Source organism: Crinia signifera, chromosome 8 (genome assembly GCF_055691185.1).
Source record: "Crinia signifera chromosome 8, ASM5569118v1, whole genome shotgun sequence".
NCBI lineage: Eukaryota > Metazoa > Chordata > Amphibia > Anura > Myobatrachidae > Crinia > Crinia signifera.
The window spans coordinates 9,207,125-9,222,505 of NC_139224.1; the positions used below are offsets into that span (position 1 = coordinate 9,207,125).

General features: G+C 46.7%; 1 protein-coding gene across 3 annotated transcripts in view; it reads right to left on the reverse strand.

Annotated features, from left to right (window-relative positions):
- Positions 1 to 346: 346 nt before the first annotated feature.
- Positions 347 to 15,381, reverse strand: part of RAD18 (RAD18 E3 ubiquitin protein ligase) — a 210,470-nt gene continuing 195,435 nt past the window's right edge. For 2 of the 3 annotated variants that reach the window (XM_083155712.1, XM_083155711.1), the window contains exon 14: positions 347 to 852. In XM_083155712.1, coding sequence (XP_083011838.1) covers positions 623 to 852 — 230 coding nt within the window. In that variant the 3' untranslated portion in view covers positions 347 to 622. The remainder of the gene's footprint in view (positions 853 to 15,381) is intronic. The other variant, XM_083155713.1, reaches the window with a different exon arrangement.

The window sequence follows — 15,381 nt, forward strand, 5'->3', positions numbered from 1 at the left end:
TTCCAGCCATGTCGATTTTTAGTGGTCGACCCAATGCATCTCGGGCTAAACAGGGTTTGACCCAATGACCTCTCCTGCTCAGTCCCCGCAGCCATTTCTACGGAACAGCTGTTTTCCAGGTCACTCACTATAGAGAATGAGAAGTTTATGATGAATAAGAGAGTCTGACATCTAACACCACCTACAGTAGCTGTATAATGAATGATAAATCCCATAGTCACATAAACACCCCCCAGCCGCGTGTACTATGGGGTCCTATGGTCAGGAAACGGGATAATTCCCTCTACTGTGAATTTATCACCCCATTGCACCGGCCCACATTTCATTCAGATAAAACGGAAATTCATTACCTGGAAAGGAAGGGCATTTATATATTAAACCCATTGACCCCGCGCAGGTGCGAGCACAACAGACACCGCGCACCAGCGCAGGACATAGCGCGAGTACAAACAGCAACCACACTGCGATCGCATCTTACTCAGAATTCAGCCACCCCCCCCGCCCCTTCCCAAATACACGCATCTCATGTCTTACATATGTATCTTAACGTGCGTGCTGCACACATCCTGTGAATTCAGTTGGCTTCGTTGTTGGCGTAGAATGCCGCACCCCCATGGGGACGTCACATAACGCAACACTGGAGGAAAGGCGTTTTGTGCGTATTTCCAAAAACTCTGTGTTGTAAAAAATACAGTTTTGTTTTTAGTAGAAAATCCTGGTGATTCCACGACTTGCTGTTTACAGAGTCCAAGTCACTTCCGCAGCTGCTTGCCCTTACACGTCCGATACTTGGTCCGGCCCCCCTCTTTTGTGGTGACATTCCGTTTCTTTGGTTGGGGTTCATTCTGATCACTGCAGACACAAGGTGGGGAGTGACATTAATACAATGCAGCATGTTACAGGGCAGGAAAATCATACCTATACTTATAAACTTGGGGATTCTGGTTGGTTTGCAAAAGCAAACTCCTTTAATGGACACTGCAGGTGGGGCAGATGTAACAGGTGCAGAGAGAATAACATTTGGATGAGTTATTTTGTATGTGCAGGGTATATACTGGCCGATTTATTCTTACACTGCAATTTAGATTTCAATTTGAACACACCCCACCCAAATGTAACACTCTCTCTGTACCTGTTACATCTGCCCCACCTGCAGCACAGCATGGTTTTGTTCCTTAAAGGGGTTTGTTTTTGCAAAACAACTAGAATCAGGCCCAATGTCGGAGTGAGGACTGGGTGGATATAAGACAGAGACCACGAAATCACTGATACATGTAGCAATTAGAGAGCGCCTAAAGGCGGTACTTAATTCCAACCCACCTATCCTCCTGATACCGGTAGGAGGGGTCAGAGTTCAGACCAACTGTCATTACATTCCAACAGAATACTGTAACATTTTTTTTAATCAGCAGTTGATTTTATTATATAGATCACATCTATATTAGATGTTTTTGCAACTTTTTTTTTTTTTCATTATCGCAAGCGATGAGAGAAAAGAAAAATGCAGCCAACGCCAAGATTTCTTTAACCTTTATGGATGGTGTGTGGATTACAAAGCCTGTATGAGTCATGTGGTTTGAGTTCTCTAAATGTAACCTGTCTTATTAAGCTTATGATTGGTGTCTCTCTTATGAGCAGTGTGTGGCCAACATATTAGATTCCGCCTTCGCAGCCCACAAGGCAAATCCAATACTGGGAGCTGCAGCTGATTAGAGTTACCAGAAATAGCCATTTGTATACATTACGGCAATCTAAATCTATGTTTTCCAACTTTTACCTGCAATTAAAAATAACTTCCTAATTCTGCGTAGCAGCCATGTGGAGGAAGAACAGATGCAAACGTTTCTGAGAGATTAGTTTGTTAAATAAATAAAATAATGGAACTACTGAGCAATAAATCAATTCCGCCGAAGGACTTTGTAATTTGATCGTGAATCGGATAATACCTTAGAACGAGAGTCTGAATTTATAATAAGCTGTAACCCTTTTGTCTAGTACATCCCAACAGTCATTACTAAATTATAGACTCAATGCACACAGAATACAAAGTCACAGACCGCTGTAGTCCCTTTTCAGCACACGTGAAAAAAAAAAACGCTTTCTAACAATACAATCCCCATACAGATATACTTGGCTCTCAGAATCTGCAGGCGTTACGTTGTTACCCAATTCCTCTAAAAACGTCTGTCGCCCAAATAGCCCCTTTCCGCGCGCCAGGTCCCTCGTGACCTGGCCACGCTGAACCTCTCTCTCAGTCACTGTGTGAGTCTAATTTGCATGAGTAATACAACTAGAAGCGACAAAACGCACTGGCTTACACTTTCTCGATTTGATGTGCGACATTCGTACATCGGTGAATTTGAACCAGTGTAAAAAGGGCTCCAATATATCGGACGCAGCGTTTTCTCACGCGGAGTTCAAATTTTCTTCATCTGCGACTTTGTAGACGTGTAAAACAAATCCCTGCGTGGAAAACTTTGCAGCCCAGTGTACAAAAATAAAGGGTCACACTGCGTTCGTGTCTGTCTGTTCCTAGATTTACCAAACACCCAGATGCCTGAATTATTGAGCATTGGCTGACAGGTCTGTGTGTTCCTGCAGAGCTTTTTATGACACTAAAAGCCCAAATCTTCATCTGGCCTTATTCTTGCTGCGCTGCAGGAAAGTGGGGCAGACAACGAAGGGTTACAGGGGCAGACATAGCGAGTTTATTTAAAGTCATCGCCCCTTACATGAGTGTGTCAGTGAGATGCTAATTTTACAGATGTCAACGTGGCGACAAAAACACAGTCCACACTTACGTTGGCTCAAGCAGCGGGCACAAATCTTTCCTACGTCGGGCTAGGGCAATTTGAGCCTCACCTACGGCGGTGGAACTTCTTAGCCACAGTGTGCAACGCTTGCTAGGCATGCTGAGATTTGTAGTTATACACGATGCCAACAATCTTCGATTATCGGTGCCCTATTGACCTCGGACTGTGCAGCGATGAGGAAAAAGTACTGCAACAATGGAAATAACACACTTTAATCTAATTTAAAAACCTTCCCTCTGCAAAGATGACTGTTTTGATGGAAGATTCCCAGAGGAGATGGGAGCCAGCAGGTATTGTACTGATCATCTCATAATGATAACAAGGCTCCTGGCAGACGCTGCTGGATCCCCTAACTCGGAGCTGCTCCGGTAGCATCAACCCCTATACTGCCGACGTTGTGCGAGACCGGGAAACACAGCCGGCTGCAATGCTCTTCAGCAGTGACAGGACAGCAGTCATGCACTGGTGATAATCCCATGGACAGATGTATAAACACGTGAGGACCGAGATTCCAGCAGCTGCAGATGGAGCAGACTGTTTTTATTAAAGGGAGAAGTGATCCAGCACATTTCACTCGCACAGCCCAGGAGCAGTAGCATCATTCCCCACAAATCAAAGTCTACAGCAATGTGAGCCATTCCAAAACGCCAGAGCCTGGTGGAGATAGGAGGCAAGCATCAGAGAAGGCCAGGGACAAATGATGACAGAATGCTAAGTCAGGAATGATAGGGCTCCGAGTGCATGCGAGGGTCAATGTCTTCATATATACAGATATATAGTATAGTAATGTGCAAAAGGCAGAACACAGAATGAGAGGGCTCCGAGTGCATGTGAGGGTCAATGTCTTCATTTATACAGATATATAGGACTGTGCAAAAGGCAAAACACAGAATGAGGGCTCTGAGTGCACGTGAGGGTCAATGTCTTCATATATACAGACATATAGTATAGGACTGTGCAAAAGGCAAAACACAGAATGAGAGGGCTCCGAGTGCACGTGAGGGTCAATGTCTTCATATATACAGATATATAGGACCGTGCAAAAGGCAAAACACAGAATGAGAGGGCTCCGAGTGCATGTGAGGGTCAATGTCTTCATATATAGAGACATATAGGACTGTGCAAAAGGCAAAACACAGAATGAGAGGGCTCCGAGTGCACGTGAGGGTCAATGTCTTCATATATACAGATATATAGGACCGTGCAAAAGGCAAAACACAGAATGAGAGGGCTCCGAGTGCACGTGAGGGTCAATGTCTTCATATATACAGATATATAGGACCGTGCAAAAGGCAAAACACAGAATGAGAGGGCTCCGAGTGCATGTGAGGGTCAATGTCTTCATATATAGAGACATATAGGACTGTGCAAAAGGCAAAACACAGAATGAGAGGGCTCCGAGTGCACGTGAGGGTCAATGTCTTCATATATACAGATATATAGGACCGTGCAAAAGGCAAAACACAGAATGAGAGGGCTCCGAGTGCATGTCAGGGTCAATGTCTTCATATATAGAGATATATAGTAATGTGCAAAAGGCAGAACACAGAATGAGAGGGCTCTGGGTGCATGGGAGGGTCAATGTCTTCATATATACAGATATATAGTAATGTGCAAAAGGCAAAACACAGAATGAGAGGGCTCCGAGTGCATGTGAGGGTCAATGTCTTCATATATACAGATATATAGGACCGTGCAAAAGGCAAAACACAGAATGAGAGGGCTCCGAGTGCACGTGAGGATCAATGTCTTCATATATACAGATATATAGGACCGTGCAAAAGGCAAAACACAGAATGAGAGGGCTCCGAGTGCATGGGAGGGTCAATGTCTTCATATATACAGATATATAGTAATGTGCAAAAGGCAAAACACAGAATGAGAGGGCTCCGAGTGAATGTGAGGGTCGTCTTCATATATACAGACATATAGGACTGTGGAAAATGCAAAACGCAGAATGAGAGGGCTCCGAGTGAATGTCAGGGTCAATGTCTTAATATATACAGACATATATTACTGTGCACAAGGCAAAACACATACGATAGGGCACTTGTCACACTTTATTGGCCCAATGGGTCTTAAGCGGGTGTTAAAGGGCCATGCCGTACTGGTGTATGGGTGCCTTAAGGATGCTTTCAAAACTAGAAGTGTTAATAGTTTCTTTTTATCAATTACCAAAATACAAAGTGACTGAAAAGAGACATCTGGTATGACCGCCCTGTGCATTAAGCATCAGCGCTTCCAGGTACAGGAGACTTGTACGGTCAGGGATTTGTGCAGGCAAACTTCTCTAAGCAGGCCGGGGTTTCCAGATGTGCTGTTTAAGCTCCTTTGAAGAAGCACAAAGGAGGCAACATTGATGACCATAATTAGAACCCACTGAACAGTACAACAGTGAGAATGTTCGCAGTTACCATTATTCCTCAATCTTTCTGAATTTGGGAATATGCTGGGTACTGGGTCTCTGGATACATATATCTATATAACTATCTATGTGCTGCAGTAAAATTATTCGGGGATAGGGAGAATAATCTTCGCTCTGGCTGTCAGACGTTTCCGAAAATAAAGCAGCATTTAAACGTCCTTCTCTCATTATACGCCGAGTTTAGACTATAGGCCTGAATCAGAACTGATTGCCCATCTGCAAAGATGCAGAGAGACAGAAAACCCATCTCGTGTAAAATTATGGGTGGCTATCTGCGGGCAATTCCATAGGCAATTGATGAACCAGCCAATAATTTCTCAGCCTGTGTGTATGTTAGTAAGTCTGACCCAACCAATGATCTGCGACAGAGACCGGAGGCCGGAGCGGACGTCACAGTCCCTTAAAACACCTGAGCATGCCTGCGGTTTTTGGAGGCTCCCAGAAAATGGCTGGTAATCACCCCCAAACGCCGGCTTTCTGTCTGTCAAATTGCAGGGAGATTGCAATTAGATGTATATGCTATTTCTGTCCCTACTTGCGTGCTACGATCTGTCATTTGATAATCGATCGGATTGCAAAAAGCAAATTTGCAGTAGGCAAATGAGAATGAAAGCGCTAAGACAGAACCCGATTTATCGATCAGCATCCAAGTCTCTGGTCAGCGGTGCAGGGTATATAAGTGAAATGAGAACGGTAACAGTGAATTACGGCACCAGGGGAGACATTTCTAGATACTTATTTTCTCATGACGGAGCAGAAAGGAATTTCACATCTGATTGCTGCACAAAAATAATCAAATGCTCTACAATTCATGTTTGGGTTTGCTCGCACCGCAAAATAAACATTTGTCACGTCAAAATGTGTCAGTGTTTAATTATCTTATAGTGAAGCTGGAAGTGTTTCCTTAGCATCGGGAAACTCAGCACAGACATGAGGGATGGGGATGGGGGGGGGGTTGTTTTTAGATCACCCACCGCTAAGCTGGTTCTATTACAGGATGCAAATTGGGGCTGTCCAAGGCTTGTTCTGTGGCCCCAAACGCATTCATCACTTTGATGGGTCATTGATCTCATGTCTGTGAGGCCGCACCCATGGCTCATGGCATTTGGGGGGGACACTACAGCCACAGGTGGTACAGCGCTGGAAAGCGAGACTTTCCGGCTGAAATTGTGATGGTTAGGAGGATGCACATAAAATCGGAACGGCTAGGAGGTATCGCATAAAATTGGGATGGTTAGGTGTATCAGGGGATGATTAAAAATGTCCAAGTACATATAACAAGCGCTAAGCGGAGGCTGCTGTAATAATAATAATACACTGTACTAAACGTTCCCACACACTAATACTACATCCGGTTAGACTGTAACTCGTACATCATTCTAACATGCCCGTATATATTCTGTTTGTCAATACGTTTTATTCCTGAGCGGGAACACAGCATTTACACTGGACATTAGGACAAGGGTCTGTTGTCTGCAGCTAGAGATACCATTGTCAGTATAAATGGGGGCAGTACAGGTGAGCCACGTCCCCCACAGATGTGTGTGGGAGGCAGAGGACACTGGTTAGTCATTGCTGTGTGTCTGAAGTCTCATCTCAGCGCCGCACCTGCTTTACTCACCTAATATACTGGCACCACAATGCCAGATGGACAAAGGGGAGAACATTTGCAGAATAATGAACATTTGCAATCACAGCTGGCCCATTACACTGGGGAGTGTTACTTACGGGTCTGCTAATGTAAGGTGCGCTGCAAATGTCACATAACCACAAAGCCAACGACACGCCGGGAACTGCTCTGTGCTCCACGCAAAAGACAATAAATCACAAATGTAGAGAAAAGGGGTCTGTGCACAGCAGGGGGGATAGGGAGGACGGGGGTCTGTGCACAGCAGGGGGGATAGGGAGGACGGGGGTCTGTGCACAGCAGGGGGGATAGGGAGGACAGGGTCTGCGCACAGCAGAGGGGATAGGGAGGACGGGGTCTGCGCACAGCAGAGGTGACAGGGAGGACGGGGTCTGTGCACAGCAGAGGGGACAGGGAGGACGGGGTCTGTGCACAGCAGAGAGGACAGGGAGGACGGGGTCCGTGCACAGCAGAGGGGACAGGGAGGACGGGGTCCGTGCACAACAGAGGGGACAGGGTGGACGGGGTCCGCGCACAACAGAGGGGACAGGGTGGACGGGGTCCGCGCACAGCAGAGGGGACAGGGAGGACGGGGTCTGCGCACAGCAGAGGGGACAGGGAGGACGGGGTCTGCGCACAGCAGAGGGGACAGGGAGGACGGGGTCTGCGCACAGCAGAGGGGACAGGGAGGACGGGGTCTGCGCACAGCAGAGGGGACAGGGAGGACGGGGTCTGCGCACAGCAGAGGGGACAGGGAGGATGGGGTCTGCGCACAGCAGAGGGGACAGGGAGGATGGGGTCTGTGCACAGCAGAGGGGACAGGGAGGACGGGGTCTGCGCACAGTAGAGGGGATAGGGAGGATGGGGTCTGTGCACAGCAGAGGGGATAGGGAGGACGGGGTCTGCGCACAGCAGAGGGGATAGGGAGGACGACGTCTGTGCACAGCAGAGGCTATCAGAGGTACGGTTCTAGGTACAGCAGAGGGTATCAGAGGTACGGTTCTAGACACAGCAGAAGGTATCAGAGGGATGGTTCTAGGCACAGCAGAGGGTATCAGAGGTACGGTTCTAGGCACAGCAGAGGGTATCAGAGGTATGGTTCTAGGCACAGCAGAGGGTATCAGAGGGACGGTTCTAGGCACAGCAGAGGGTATCAGAGGGATGGTTCTAGGCACAGCAGAGGGTATCAGAGGGATGGTTCTAGGCACAGCAGAGGGTATCAGAGGGATGGTTCTAGGCACAGCAGTGGGTATCAGAGGGATGGTTCTAGGCACAGCAGAGGGTATCAGAGGGATGGTTCTAGGCACAGCAGAGGGTATCAGAGGTACGGTTCTAGGCACAGCAGAGGATATTGGAACGAGGTTTCTCGGCACAGCAGATGTATCAGTCAGGTGAAGGCCTTAGTGTACAGAATGAATTATTAGAAGATGGAAGGCTATTGGTGGGAATTCAGAGCACAGGGGGGATTACTTGTGAACTAGATTTATGTTTCTGTGCATTACAGATTATTAAAAGAATTCCGAAATCCGATGCACTCGATGGACGGGATCATTACAGAACAAACCCATCAGTCACCTGCCAAGTGACTTCTCCATCCTATACATTATGTATAACATTGACTGGTGTCCTAGAGCACACTATATCTGTCAGACCAGTAATACCTTTATAATGGGACACTGGCAATAGACAACACTACAATACCTGGCTACTGGCTCACGTCGTGTTCCACAGCTCGGAGCCATTTGCTTTGATCTTCAGACTAATTCAAAGAAACTAACGGGTACATTTACTGAAGCAAGATAGCCAATATCTTATGAAGGGTGAGTACTGGCAGCTATAGGTGTAACACATCCCCAGCAGCCAGCCATAGGTGCAACACGCCCCCGGCAGCCAGCCACAGGTGTAACACGCCCCCGGCAGCCAGCCATAGGTGTAACACATCCCCGGCAGCCAGCCATAGGTGTAACACATCCCCGGCAGCCAGCCATAGGTGTAACACATCCCCGGCAGCCAGCCATAGGTGTAACACATCCTCAGCAGCCAGCCATAGGTGTAACACATCCCCGGCAGCCGGGTGAACATTTACCATGAGGTTGTATCGCACACTTGCTGCCATGTGTTTAAATATTTGTCTCTATGAGTGAGGTAGATCTGAAAACAGCCTATCACTGAGGCACACTGGGGATAGCGCGTCAGCTGTATCAATTCACTAAGAGCATAAAGGGAAGAAAGTATAATTTCATTATGAAAGAATGCGAACACCATTACTGACGAATGAGCCCAGCGATCACGGCAGTTCCCAGTGTGACTCATCCTCCCATTATTCAGTACAATACCTGTGCTGGTTCCTCCATTACATCCGAATCTCTGTTTATCCCGGAGGACAAAGTGTCAGGACACCAGGCGGCAGACCAATATACAGTACTAATAATGCCGGCTAATAGTGACTGGTAACGTGTTGTTATATCACACCGCTGGCCTATCAAATGTGCATCATCTTCAAGTACAAAGTCTTAGGTTTGTCTGTACATCTACCTAGCAGAATACAGCGAGACAGACGGGTCAGTGTCATACGGTGGAACAGGGAGCGGGATAGACACCACTTAACACGGTGAGCCCACAGAAAAAGATTTTTTTTCTTTAATTAACAAGTATTTTTTAAGCACGCATTAGATCGCATTTCTCTTACCTAGCCCCATAATAAAATTATCATACATTTTCTTTCAATCCCTCTGGAGGGAGAACAGTATGGCAACCAGTCACAGAAACAGGTTCTCAGCGGGTCCTGCGAAAGCAGAGGTGGGACAAAGTGCAGACAGAGCTCAGAGGCTCATTCTAACGCCACTCTGCCATCTACATTGTATGCCATGGGACTGTGGTTGCCATGGTAGTCGCGTGAAACGCTGGAAACTCTGCAGTATTCTAAATCTTTACTTCAACTTAAAAATCAAACAAACACAACAACAACCAGTTCTAGCTTTTCACAATGTTTTATAGGACATGTGGCATTACCCCCACCCTTTCAGAAAGAGGGCGTGGCCTCCCAGGAAAGAGATATGGCTTCACTGGCTGACCCCATTTCACCAATCCGGAGCATGGCCAGCATCCCTGGAGACGCTGGTCTACCCCAGGAGCATTGTAACCTGCTGTGACAGGTGCTGGACCTCGGAGAGTGACTGCCAGGTACGGCCGACACCCCCATAGTGATGTCACTGCATTGCACTGCCACTTTAACGTCTTGTAGGAAATCTTAGCAGCACTGTAGAAAAGGATGATCCTAAAGAATAACTGCCATAATAAAGCCTTATACTTCCCCTCCAGCCTCTGAAAACAATAAAACGCTGCTGTGAATGAGCCCCAACAGCGCTATAAGGACTATGTAATCCCTGTAGGAGCGCTTAACGCACAGTACAATAAATAAGTGCAGGATTAGAATATTGATAGGATTTCTAGCATGCACGCTTTACTGCACCCAGTGCTGACATTACCAGGACTCAGCCTCTCCTTCTATTCATTTCCAGCAAAATGTGCAATAAACACACTGAGCCTCTCTTATAAGTGCTGGGACAGAAAACTCATTTTACAATGCAATAGGATTCCACCTCGCTCTCCCGTAGCAGCGCCTCTTCCCAAGCTGCGGGTCTGTAGTTATCTCTACGTGATGTATCTACAGCGGGCAGAGATGCAGGCGACGAACGCCTCAAGGGTATGACCCTGAGAGGGCTTCCTGCGGGGATGCAAACATTGCTCTTGTGGCTAATGGGATGACTGAGCGGGGAACGTCACTTTGCACAACGAGAACAGTAAATATTGTAGTCGGTATCCAGCTTGGCAATGAGGTCTGCTGACACGAGACGGGCGCAGCGAGAGAACGATATCACTGCCAGCACAGAAAACAACACGATCCTGACACCTGGTGTGTAATCCTTTTGGAGGCAAATTTATCATTGATCAGGTTTTAGACCAGAGAATGGTCATTTCTTATCGCCGCTGTTTGTTACAATAAATTGTCACCCGGATGTATTAATATATACTGGTGGGGAAAGGGGCCACTGGGGGAGGGTTTCAGAGGAACCCTCTCCCAGTAATTTTTATGAAGTGTAGGGTATACTGAGCCAATGCCATCTTCAGATAGCGTTGGCTGCCGAAGTCAAACTATAAGAATACTTTGCAATGGGGGCTGCAGCCAGGGCAGGACTGGACCACAGAGTCCACATCAGGGCTGGATTAAAGGGGGCGCACAGGGGGTCAGTAGCCCTGGGCTCCCCTCTATCTAGGGGCCCCCTGTGGTTGGCATGTATTTTTCTCAACTTCTGTCGGAAATGATTGGACTCCGGAAGATAGCAGACACCATCTGTGGTCCACCCATGGCAAATTTGGGGAGTATTTCATATTTGTGAGTATGCCCCAAAAAGCAGCGGCGTTACAATGCAGGGGGTATTGCTGCTCTGCTAACTGGATCTCCGCTGGGTCTGTTGCTGCTCCGCTTCCGGCTTGTCAGGACCAGCAGTTATTCCTGTTTGTGTTACCAGCGCTCCTCCTGTTACCATTATAAATGCACCTCACAAAATGGCTTCTCCCTCACAGGAGACAGTTTTTGATGATGCTATAGTAGGTGGCCATTATGCAAGGGACAATTATCAGGAGGAGCACCGGGACCACAGACCGGAAGATCTGCTAGTCATGGCAGGCTGGAAGTAGAGCAGCAACAGAGCGCTATAACATTAAAAAAAAAATACATGATAAGCTATAGTAATAAAAGCATAGCATGTGGATTACCCCCTCCAAAAATGTAATAAAAAAAATACATGATATGTAACTGGCACTACTGAGGGCATGATATGTAACTGGCACTGCTGTGGACATATGTAACTGGCACTACTGAGGGCATGATATGTAACTGGCACTGCTGTGGGCATGATATGTAACTGGCACTACTGAGGGCATGATATGTAACTGGCACTACTGGGAACATGATATGTAACTGGCACTACTGAGAACATGATATGTAACTGGCACTACTGAGGGCATGATATGTAACTGGCACTACTGAGGGCATGATATGTAACTGGCACTACTGAGGGCATGATATGTAACTGGCACTACTGAGGGCATGATATGTAACTGGCACTACTGAGGGCATGATATGTAACTGGCACTACTGAGGGCATGATATGTAACTGGCACTACTGTGGGGACACGATATGTAACTGGCACTACTGGGGACACGATATGTAACTGGCACTACTGGGGACACGATATGTTACTGGCACTACTGGGGACACGATATGTAACTGGCACTACTGGGGACACAATATGTAACTGGCACTACTGGGGACACGATATGTAACTGGCACTACTGGGGACACGATATGTAACTGGCACTGCTGGGGACATGATATGTAACTGGCACTGCTGGGGACAGGATATGTAACTAGCACTGCTGAGGACAGGATATGTAACTGGCACTACTGAGGGCATGATATGTAACTGACACTACTGAGGGCATAATATGTAACTGACACTACTGGGGACATCTAGAACAGCACTACTGAGGACATGATATGTAACTGGCACTACTGAGGGCATGATATGTAACTGGCACTACTGGGGACATCTGTAACAGCACTACTGAGGGCATGATATGTAACTGGCACTACTGGGGACATCTGTAACAGCACTGCTGAGGACATGATATGTAACTGGCACTACTGAGGACACGATATGTAACTGGCACTACTGAGGACATGATATGTAACTGGCACTACTGAGGGCATGATATGTAACTGGCACTACTGAGGGCATGATATATAACTGGCACTACTGGGGACACGATATGTAACTGGCACTACTGAGGGCATGATATGTAACTGGCACTACTGGGGACATCTTTAACTGGCACTGCTGAGGACAGGATATGTAACTGGCACTGCTGAGGACAGGATATGTAACTGGCACTACTGAGGACAGGATATGTAACTGGCACTACTGAGGACAGGATATGTAACTGGCACTGCTGAGGACAGGATATGTAACTGGCACTACTGGGGACACGATATGTAACTGGCACTGCTGGGGACACGATATGTAACTGGCACTACTGAGGACAGGATATGTAACTGGCACTACTGGGGACACGATATGTAACTGGCACTACTGGGGACACGATATGTAACTGGCACTGCTGGGGACACGATATGTAACTGGCACTGCTGGGGACACGATATGTAACTGGCACTGCTGGGGACAGGATATGTAACTGGCACTGCTGAGGACAGGATATGTAACTGGCACTACTGAGGGCATGATATGTAACTGACACTACTGAGGGCATACTATGTAACTGACACTACTGGGGACATCTAGAACAGCACTACTGAGGACATGATATGTAACTGGCACTACTGAGGGCATGATATGTAACTGGCACTACTGGGGACATCTATAACAGCACTACTGAGGGCATGATATGTAACTGGCACTACTGGGGACATCTGTAACAGCACTGCTGAGGACATGATATGTAACTGGCACTATTGAGGACACGATATGTAACTGGCACTACTGAGGACATGATATGTAACTGGCACTACTGAGGGCATGATATGTAACTGGCACTACTGAGGGCATGATATGTAACTGGCACTACTGGGGACACGATATGTAACTGGCACTACTGAGGGCATGATATGTAACTGGCACTACTGGGGACATCTGTAACTGGCACTGCTGAGGACAGGATATGTAACTGGCACTGCTGAGTACAGGATATGTAACTGGCACTACTGAGGACAGGATATGTAACTGGCACTGCTGAGGACAGGATATATTAACTCGCACTACTGAGGACATGATATGTAACTGGCACTACTGAGGGCATGATATGTAACTGACACTACTGAGGGCATAATATGTACCTGACACTACTGGGGACATGATATGTAACTGACACTACTAGGGACATCTAGAACAGCACTATTGAGGACATGATATGTAACTGGCACTACTGAGGGCATGATATGTAACTGACACTACTGAGGGCATGATATGTAACTGACACTACTGAGGGCATAATATATAACTGACACTACTGGGGACATCTAGAACAGCATTACTGAGGACACGATATGTAACTGGCACTACTGAGGGCATGATATGTAACTGACACTAAAGAAACTAAATATCTGCAAGAAAATGATTGCTTGGCATTTAAAGTCAGCACCTAAGATAGGACACAAACTTTGTTTCATGTTTTTAAACCTTGTTTTATGCACAAATAAAATATATTTGTGTGTATTTCATGTATTTGTACAACATAAATGCAAGATAACTTATTGAAATATCAAAATATTCTGAAATACGGAATTATCAGTTATCCAAAATTCTTCTGGTCCCGAGCATTTTGGATAAGGGATACTCAACCTGTATATGTTTTAAATTTAAGAATTGCAAAATACATTTGAACTGTAGAAAGTCCAGTGCGGACCAGCGGTGAGGCCATTTAATGTATAGACAGAGCTGCAATCTGCCAGATGAAAGGTCAAGGAATCCATTTGTAACAAACACGTCAGCGACCACCAAGGCTCCACCGCGGATGGATTGTAAAACACGGAGTGGAAATGGAGGATACGCTGTGGGGTTCTGTTATCCTCTCCTACTGGTTTAATCAGGATTTCCTTCAGGTCTCAAAACTAAATTTGATTCTATAAGTGTCCCATTAATGACAAAAGCTCCTAGACATTGTATATATAGTTCATGTTTACAGGTCACCTCAGACCTTGTAAAATGTGTCCATGAGTAATGAGTACACCTGTGCACCTGCCGGGTGACATGGAAACCGCGAGAAATTCCGGGTCCTGGGGACTGAGTTTGAGAGTCTGTGGACCAACTTTGAGAACCTGGCTATCTGCATGCTGCCGTCTATCTGGGGAAAGCAGACGCAGCGACCGGGATGGACATAATCCAGCCTTTGTTATTTGCATGCGCGGTTTAGTGATAAAACGGCATTCTCCGCCTGAGATGCTTTTATCCAGCCGTGTGGCAACGCGCCCTCCATCTGTCAGCTATCACTGGATGGCACGTGGCAGTGCGGCAGATAAGGGGTAGGCACGGATTTCATTTCTGAAAACTGTATCCACTCTGTAAGACAAATAAATATTATTGCATAAATTTGTGCCGCTGCATTAGCCGAGCGGCCGGGCCACACGCCAGATGCCAGCAGCGATGGGAAGAAGTCACAGCTAGGAGAACTTGCATTAAATATATGGAGATCTGTCCTTGTAACCGTCCAATCAGCAGATGGCGTAGGGATACAAGGTGGGAAAGCGCAGCAGTGAGACAGAACCAGTGCAGTGTAACCACATTCTCATTAGCAACGTTAGTTTCTTTTAAATTCAATCTGAAATTGCAGTTGGGGGACGATTCAATTTGGACGGGAGGAGATTATCGATGAAGTTTGCATGTGCATGACCAGCACTGACAGGGACAAATGCAGGCATGCTTAAGCACGCTGTGGG